General features: G+C 55.8%; 1 protein-coding gene and 2 non-coding genes across 6 annotated transcripts in view; 1 reads left to right on the forward strand and 2 right to left on the reverse strand.

Moving 5' to 3' along the window:
- The window catches only part of DPP9 (dipeptidyl peptidase 9), a 41,461-nt gene extending 32,960 nt beyond the window's left edge, over positions 1-8,501 (reverse strand). For 2 of the 4 annotated variants that reach the window (XM_026481111.4, XM_026481108.4), the window contains exons 1-3: positions 5,734-8,501; positions 4,749-4,801; positions 2,516-2,606 (exon numbers count right to left, since the gene is read on the reverse strand). In XM_026481111.4, coding sequence (XP_026336896.3) covers positions 2,516-2,606; positions 4,749-4,801; positions 5,734-6,095 — 506 coding nt within the window. In that variant the 5' untranslated portion in view covers positions 6,096-8,501. Of the gene's footprint in view, positions 1-890; positions 1,082-2,515; positions 2,607-4,748; positions 4,802-5,733 lie in introns of those variants that run through there. The other 2 variants (XM_026481107.4, XM_057311438.1) reach the window with 2 other exon arrangements.
- On the forward strand, positions 6,154-6,225 carry TRNAG-UCC (transfer RNA glycine (anticodon UCC)). The gene has a single exon. It is a non-coding gene; the product is annotated as a tRNA-Gly (tRNA).
- Positions 6,417-6,489, reverse strand: TRNAV-CAC (transfer RNA valine (anticodon CAC)). Its single transcript has one exon. It is a non-coding gene; the product is annotated as a tRNA-Val (tRNA).
- Positions 8,502-8,732: the final 231 nt, after the last annotated feature.

An 8,732-nucleotide genomic window follows, 5' to 3' on the forward strand; every position in this document is an offset into this window, starting at 1 on the left:
GGTCGGAAGTGGGAGTTGCTACTGTTAGACCCATGGGCAGGGACAGCACAGGCCAAGGGCTTTAGAGAAGCACCTGGCAGAGCTGTGCCCTCCCTTCACACGGGTGCCCTCCAATTCCCAGAAGGCCTTGCCCCTGCCAGTAAGAGAGTCCACCACCCCCCACCCAGGCCCAGAGTCACCATCACAGGAGAAAGACCCTGCCTGCTGCTTCAAGAGGCAACGGGAGAGAAACACTTCTGAGTATGGCCCCTGTGGGCCAACTTTCAGAGTCCCCTTTCCCACCCGACCCTGTGCCAGATGAGAGGCAGAAATGCCTCCCTTGCTCGATCCTACGTGACCCAGCCAGGGCTGGGGCGGGGGAGGGGAGAGCACAGCAAGCCAGGGCTTCTTGCCCCCCAGCCACAAAAAGCACACTCAGTCCAGTACTTCCTATGGTGGCTTTGAAGACACAGATCACAGGCCATCGGAACTTTCAGGGCCCTCGGGTCAAATAAGTCGAACCAGAGAAGACAGGAGACTCCCCGAGGATCACATGCAGCGTGTCCTGGCCCACGGCAGAGCTGTGGTTTACCTCTAGGGCAGCGCAGGGCATGGCAGTGCTAGGCAGGGGCCAGGGCCCAGGCCAGGACAGGCTGAGTGCTCCAGAACCCACATGGCCCAGAGCACCTGGCAACAAGCCCAGAAAACCAGGCCAGGGGACTCCTCTAACTGGCCCAGCCCCCTCCCACTCCCGAAACTGCTGCCACAATTGAAGCCTTGCTCAGAGCAGAAAAACAGATCAGGACCTCCAGGGCTCCCAAAGGGGACCCCATAAGCTAAGAGCCTGGTAGAAGCACTCACAAAATCACACGGCTAATTTCCATAGCAAAGAACAATAAAAAAGATCTTGCCTCCGATCACTGCAGAGAGCCCAAGGAGCAAAAACATGATCCAGGAGATGAGAAATGAAATGCGACATCGGGAGAAACTTCTAGGAATCTTCTAGACGCAGCCAGGCGGCCTGAGCTCCCAGACAGACCAAGGCTTGGTGCTACGTCCTGGTCCTCCACTCACCTCTCTCCTCCCCAGAAGCGGAGAGAGACTGCAGAGGAGGTGAGGGACGGGGAAGAGGTTAAGTCAATGCCGCCCTTCCCATCCTATGCCAGCCTGTGCTGGGCTTCTCCACTCAAGAGTTTACACAACTGGAGAAATGAAAGTGGATTCCAAGCCACTTAAGCCAGGTCCACCTCCAGTTTCCTTCTGCCAGTCAACAGGACACCTCACAGACCACGAGGCCACCAGCACGTAGCCCGGGAGCTCCAGTACAGTCACGGTCAAGGCCCCAGGGGACTTCTGCGATCTGTAAGCCGGCGCTCCAAGAGCCATGACTACTGACCCACACGCACACACCCCCCCCCGGGGGCATCCACCAGAGACCCAAGCAGGGCCTGGGACGAGGGAAGCAGACAGAAAGCAAGAAGGAACTGCAGATTCTCGGTGCTGGCTGCCCGTCTAGGAGCGTTCAGCCGACCACAGAGTGATAAGTAGGAAGGAAGGCAGGCGCTAGGGAGGTGAGGGGCGGGGTCCTACCGAGCTCCAGGGAGGAAATGCCTGAGTAGCCCTGGGGACACAAGCCGAGTCCCCACAGGTGGGGGTTCCCTGGAAACAGCAGGCCATCCTCTGCCTTACGAGGGCTGCCCCTGGCATCACGTCGGCCTTCTGCGGTCACAACCAGCCTCCACAGACTCAGCATGCAGCCCAGCCTGTGCCCACCGGGGAGCTGATGCACGTGGGAAGGGGGGACTCGGGTCTCCATCGCTAACCGACCTCCTAACGTGTCTACGCACCGGACACTGGGAGCTGTGTCTGGGGAACGAATCACTGTGCTCAGCATCACACCTGTCTTCCAGAACCTCTTAAATTCCCTTCCTGCCTCATGACTTGTACTAGCTAAAAGCAAATGAACCCAGGAGCGGTAGAAACTGACAGTGAGGCAGGTCCGCTGAGCGGAGGACTTGCTATGATCTTCATCTCACGCAAGGCCCCAGACACGGGATTCACCGAGTGCCCATGCCTTGTGTGTACAATTATGATTACTTCTCACTGCAAGCTTGACAGCGGTGTCAGCCGCATTTGGGAGGCTGGAAAGTAGGCTCAGGTCAAATGACCTGCTCAACATCACCCTCACAAGGAAGCAGAGGGGAGCCCATGTCTGCCGGACCCAAAACCCACATCCTAACCACCAGGCCAGTGCTTCTCAGCTGGGGCTGATCCTGCCTGATGGAGCGCCAGGCAATGTCTAGGAGGGCCCCCACAGAGAATGACTTGGCCCCATGTCAGCAGTGACCAGGCTGAGAAACCCCGCACTAGCCCACATTGCCTCCTCATGCAAAACAGCCAGAGTCTTGGGGAAACGCAGAAAGGTAGGGGGTGGCAGGGGGTGGCAGGTATCTTCCCAGACCTATGACATTGTCGGAAATTTGGGAACCTCTGCAACAACCCCACAGATCAGGGCTCCTAAGGCCACATCCCTTACCTTCTCCAACCTTCTGTGTTCTCGTGGTCCAGGCGGAGCTTCTTAACCTTCCGCATTAACCACTCGGCTGACCTCAAGAGGGTGGGGGAGCCTGTGAGCAGAGAGACCCCAGGGCTGCAACTCCCAGCAGTCTGGGAGTGCCCGCTCTCGGCCCTCCTCCCCTTCCCATTTCTCCAGGGACACCCAATGCCAAGGGCATTCTGATGAGGCCCTGCCCAGAAATTCGAGAGTGTGCCTGGCCTTTGCCAGAATACAGCATCTTTTTTGTCATGTAGGTGCAGTCCTCCCAAGGCGAGAAGTCCCTGAGAAGAGGGCAGTTTCAAATAACGCCAAGGACCCCATCCTTGGTGCTCACCAGAAACTGAATAATCCCTAGTTTCCCACTGTGGCCACTCCCTGATGGCCTTCCTGACCTCACCTTCTCCCCTTGCCCTTGACCATGATCTCCAGCCACGCTGGCCTTACTCTCCCCTACACACACCAACTCTTTTTCACCTCAGAGCCTTTGCTCTCGCCAGTCCTGCTGCTTGGGATGCCCTCCCCTGCTTTCTGTATGACCTGCCCCCTCTTCTCCTCCATGTTCCAGTATCATCTCTTTAGAGGTCTTTCCTGGCACCCAGTCCAAAGTCGCTGCTTTGTCACCCCCACACAACACCTGGTCCTCCTGTAGAGCACTGAGTCTGGGACAGTGGTTCTCAAGGGGGATGACTCTGCCCCCCCCCCCGGCAATGTCTGGGGACATCTGTGGTCATCACAACTGCGGGTGCTCCAGGCACTGAGTGTGCAGATGAGGAGGAATTCTGCGCTCTTTATTTGGGGGAACAATTGAGTAAGATCCTTAGGCCGTCCCTAGGCACTAGAATAAATCTCTGATGGGTCAGACAGTATAACCCCAGCATCTGTGAGTCACCTCCTCTCTCCCTCCCACTTAGTTCACATATTTAAATGGTGCAACATCCTAGGACCTCAGTAGGTCAAATGATTATGGAATATAGAGTCTCTTGGGGGTCAACTGAATCCCCTAACCCAGTGGGTCTCAGCCAGGGCCAATGCTGCTCCCAGGAGCCATTTCTGGTTGTCACGACTGGAAGGCATGGTGCTGGCTTGCAGACCAGGAAGGCTGCTAGGCATCCCACAGTGCACAGGACACCCACCTCCACTCCCCACTGCAAAGAATGATCTGGGTGTTGAAGCTGAACACCCCAGCTCTGGGTGAGTGAGCACTCTTCCCTGGGATGTCAGCTCCAGGGGGTCAGGCCTACATCTGTCCTGTTCCTTCTGTATCCACGGAGCCCAGAACCATGCCTGGCACACACGAAGTGTTTTTGGTCGAATTAATGAGTCCCTGTGCTCCCTTGAATGCTGTCTAAAGTCAAAGGGAGCCCTCGTTTGGTCAGCAACCAAACACCTTTTTGAGGAGCCAGGCCCCTGGGTGGGCAGGTACCCAGATGCTTCAAGAAAAAGAAAGCAGCGCGTGGCCCCAGGACTGAGATTGTAGGAGAGAGATGAAGCAAAATGTCACCATAAGCAGCACTGGTCTCACGCTCCGTCCTGTGGTGAAAAGAGGGGCCGCTGTTGTCAGAGATACGGGGTTCAAAGCCCGGCTCTACAACTTCTGGTCTCTGGGACCTTGAGAAGCCACCTAACCTCTCAGTGAGGTTGAGTTAGGTTAAGTTTAACCTCTCGGTTAAATTGTGCCTCAATTTCCCAGGCTACTTAAGACGGTACCTACATCAAGGGCTGCTGTCAGAATTAAGTGCTCAAGTAAAATCCCAGATGTGGCAGAACCTACATGACAGCTAATACTATCAACTAAACGAGTTGCTGAAAATCATCCTGCCATGGGGAGAATTGGACCAAAGCTCCTTTTAGAGTCAGGATCCCCATCAAATGCTGACTGAGCGCCAGGCATCGTGTTTAGGTGCGTGGGGCAGATGCAGCCACACCTTCGCCAGATCCAGCTACAGTCAACATTCCCCGTTTCTCCCACAATCTTCCAGGGGGTTCTTACTGGGGCAGCTGGAGGGAGATGCTGGATGGAAAGAAAAGTCTCCAACAAAGGCGCATAAAGCCACAGACACTGGCCTGGGTCTCAGCCAACCACCCGAGAGGGCACTGACCTCAGGGTTGTAGAAAACCACTTCCTGCAGACTTCTGTATCCTGGAGCATGCAAATGAATCCCACCAGCCCACACACCAGCCACCATGGTCACCCCACCCCAGCACAACTGACCTTCTAGAGGGTCCAGAAAGCCTCCATTCCGGCTGCAGCTGTGGGACACAGACCTGGACAGAACGAACGTGTCATTAATGTAGCAGGTTAATGGAGGGACTGGCTAACAACTTGCTCTCCTTCCATGCGGGAGTCCTGATTGTCCAGGCTGATTCGCTCTACCTGAACGGGTTCTAGAGCTACCTCACAGCCCTGCAGTGCTGTCTGCATGCCCTGAGCTGCAGCCGGGAGAAAAGACCTCCCATCTGGCCTAATTCTCCCAGGAACCAGTCAAGAACTACACCACAGCGCAGACCTCCAGGGCTTCAGTCCCAGCTCCTGGAAAGCACGTTGGTTCTTGCCACTGAGACAAGTGACTTCCTCACGGTGGGGGGCGGGAGAACGGCAGTGGTGGGGAGGGGAGGGAATGGGGCACTTCTGATGGCTCAGCTGCAGCATGGATGGGGAAGTGTCAAGGCTGGTCTAAAGCTGCGTGGGAAGAAGGTGGGCGGCTGGACCGGGCCAGGAGGGAGGCTGAGAGAAGGGGCTGGCTCTTGTGGGGGTGTGGGCTGGGGGAGGCCAAGCGCTGGGGAGGGGTATGGAGGTGGCCTCCGCTCTCAAACAGAGAGCTTGTGTTTGCATGGGGAGAGGACCTCCAGAGCCTGCGGGGAAGGAGAGCGTTGTGGGTGCGGCCACTCCCGGAAGGGACCACAGCCAGGTGGCTTGGGCAGCGACGGGACGAGCGGGAGGCTGGACCGGGGAGAGGCGGGGAGGTGGCCAGGCCACCGCAGGAGGCGGGAGGGGCAGAAGGGCTGACGAGGGCCCAGGGACTGAGGGGAAACCAAGGCGGGAGCCCGCAACAGGGCCGGGGTGCGGGGAGGCCGGGGCAGAGGGCACCCGAGAAGCCGGTCAATGGCGGGTCCAGAGTCAGGGCTGAGGTGGGGCCAGTCAATGGCGGGCTCGGGGTCGCGGCCGAGGCGGGACAGGGCGCGCGGGCGCTGCTCACCGGGCTCCGGGCCGGCGCGGAGTGGCGGCCGGGCTGGGCAGGGCGTCCCGGGGCCGAAGGGGCCTCACACTAGAGGCTCCATGCCCGGGACTACGGCCCCGGAAGTGGCGGGCGCGGGGGACAGCAGCAGCGGCGGACACGGGGGAGCCGGCGGCTCGGGCCCCTTTGACCCGGAAGCTGAGCGGCCCAGGCGGCGGACTACGATTGGCCACCGCCCGGGCGGTACCAAGGGGCCTACGGCGCTTGGGGGGAACGCGCTGGTGCGGCTCTTGCGGCCAGAGGCTCGGAATTTCCCTGGGGCGGCATCTTCCGGTGCAGGGAGGGACGCTGGGGAGAAACACCCCCATACAATTTGGTATCATCCAGCCAGATCCATAATACTTCTACTAATGGTGGGCCGGGAAGACAAGCTCCAGCGGAGCGTTGGTGGTATAGTGGTTAGCATAGCTGCCTTCCAAGCAGTTGACCCGGGTTCGATTCCCGGCCAACGCAAGCAAAGGTATTGATTTTTGAAGTTATCCCATTTAAATTTTCCTGATTAAAATCTCCCAACTGGAATTTTTTATTACCTTGAAGTAACTTTTAAAACGACAGGCGAGATCTAAAAACCACGGCACAAGAATCTGTATGGTATTTACTCCGGAGTAAGCTTCACTATTCTCCAATGAGGGAAAACTCAAGTGTGTTTCCGCTCGGGATCGAACCGAAGACCTTTCGCGTGTGAGGCGAACGTGATAACCGCTACACTACGGAAACCAACAGAAGGCGTGGCTTGGGGGCTCCTATAGAGCACGCGTTGTTGGGGATTCCCGCGCTTCCGGAGCCGGTGGCCCTCCAAGAAGCGCCACCGGCGCACGCATGTCCTTGTTACGCCGCCTCAATACAGAGCTAACTTGTCAGCATTTTAAACCAGGCTTTTCTTTTCTTTTTTTTTTTTTTTTAGAGCTAGGAGGAGGACAGGAAGGTAATGGCAAGAATTTAGGGCCACATTCCTGTATAATCTGCCCCCTCCAAGACCAAGATTAGAGTAAGGAGAGCGAGGCAGTGGCCTCAGCTTCAGACATTGAGGGGGTGCCAAAAACGCAATAATCAAGGTAAATGTATTTTAATGCAATATTCCAAAATATCCTAGCAGTGACTCCATAATGAACAATATATCAAAACTACAAATCGAGACAGGTTTGGGCAGTGCCTTGCCATGTCGTAGTGGGGTCCGAGACAAGATCAGGAATGTGGGCCCCTCTATACCTGTTTTAGTGTATTTTTGAAAGGCCGTTTCGCCGCACAGCATCTTCGAGAAAATACTGAAACTTAAAAGCAAATGTATTATGATTCAAAGCATTAAGAACTTACCGTAATGTCACTTTTCTGCGTTTAATGGAAACAGACGTCAATCACATTTTCAACATTTACTTCTGGGGAAAAATTAACCATGGGAAATTACGTAAAACACGTGTGGAGAAGGCACACATTTTTCCTTCTGCCTCAGAGCCCGATAGGGCTCAGCGGTGCACTGTCACGGCCACAAAGCATGAAGACCTTCTATATTTGTTTGCCCCTGCTACTGTGACAAAGGACCACAGACAGTGGCTGCAAAAAACCACAAGCTTACTGTATACAGCTTTGGAGACAGGAGTCTAAACATTGGTCCAGAGTGGCTAAAACCCAGGTGTGGGCAAGGCTCGCTGCTGGAGGCTCTGGGGAGAACCGCTTGCCCTGCCTTTCCCATCACCCCCGCCTCTGGTTCTTTTGGTGCCTCTCCTGCTTTGATTTGGACCTTCCGGCCTCTCTCTTGTGACTACATGAAGCCCACCCAGATATGCAAAATAGGCTCTCCATCTTGAGATCCTTATTGCATGTGCAAGGTCTCGTTTGCCATGTGGGAGAGCAGAGTCACAGGTTCTGGGGGTTAGGATGTGGACTTTGGAGGAGGGCATTATTCTTCTCCCCTTATTGGACATCATTCCCTAACATCCTTTTTGACAGCAGTATAGTATTTCGTTCATTCATTCATTCATTCATTCATTCACTGAACAATGATTTACTGACCACCTACTCTACAAAGCGGGACAGGGCAGCAGTCCAGCTGTCCTGGGGGTGGTGATGAGTGGGCTAATTTGAGGGAAACTTAGAAGCTCCTCATGCTGCTCTGGCCAAAGCTTCCAAACCACCTCTCCAGACACCTCCTCCACCTCCCCTTCCCTCCCTCGTTGCCCAGGCTTGGCCCTCGGGCCTCTTCCCTCCACACATGCACCCCTCCCTGGCGGCCTAGTCCTCTTTCAGGGTTCAAACCCCATCTACATCTGGTGGACACCCACAGTCCTGACTGCACCTGGGCCTCCCCTGAGCTCTAGATGGGGGTCTGGCTGACCCTCAATGTGTCCACGCAGGGTGTGGGGGGTGTCATGGCCATCCCAAACTTATCCATGGTCCCAATGAGCTCCCTACTTTTCCAGAACCTGCTCGCTATGGACTGAGTATTTGTGTCCCCCGCAAATCCATATGTTGAAACCTACCCCCTAAGGCGATAGTATGGGGGGGGGTCTTTGAGAAGAGCTTAGGTCATGAGGGTGGAGCCCCCATGAATAGCATGAGTGCCCTTATGAGAGAGGCCCCAGAGGGCTCCCTGTCCTTTCTGCCCTGTGAGCCCCTGGGGAGAGGACAGTGGTCAGTGACCCGGGAAGAGGCCCTCACCCGACACGGAACCTGCCAGCGCCTTGAACTTGGACTCCCAGCCTCCAGAACCGTGAGAAATAAATGTTTGCTGTTTATAAAACACAGTCTGTGGTAGTTTGTAGTAGGAGCCTGGCCAGACTAAGATATTGCTCCTTCCTCCATCCCCCCGACCGAGGTGAGGACAGCTCCTTTCTTCCAAATGCTCAGCCAGAACCTGGGAGCTGCCCGGGACTCCTTGCTCCCCCACCCACATCCAATCACTCAACAAATCCAATGAGCACTGCTTTCAAAACACATCCAAAATCTGATGGCTTCTTCCCCAC

This window comes from Ursus arctos, unplaced genomic scaffold, assembly GCF_023065955.2.
Source record: "Ursus arctos isolate Adak ecotype North America unplaced genomic scaffold, UrsArc2.0 scaffold_14, whole genome shotgun sequence".
NCBI lineage: Eukaryota > Metazoa > Chordata > Mammalia > Carnivora > Ursidae > Ursus > Ursus arctos.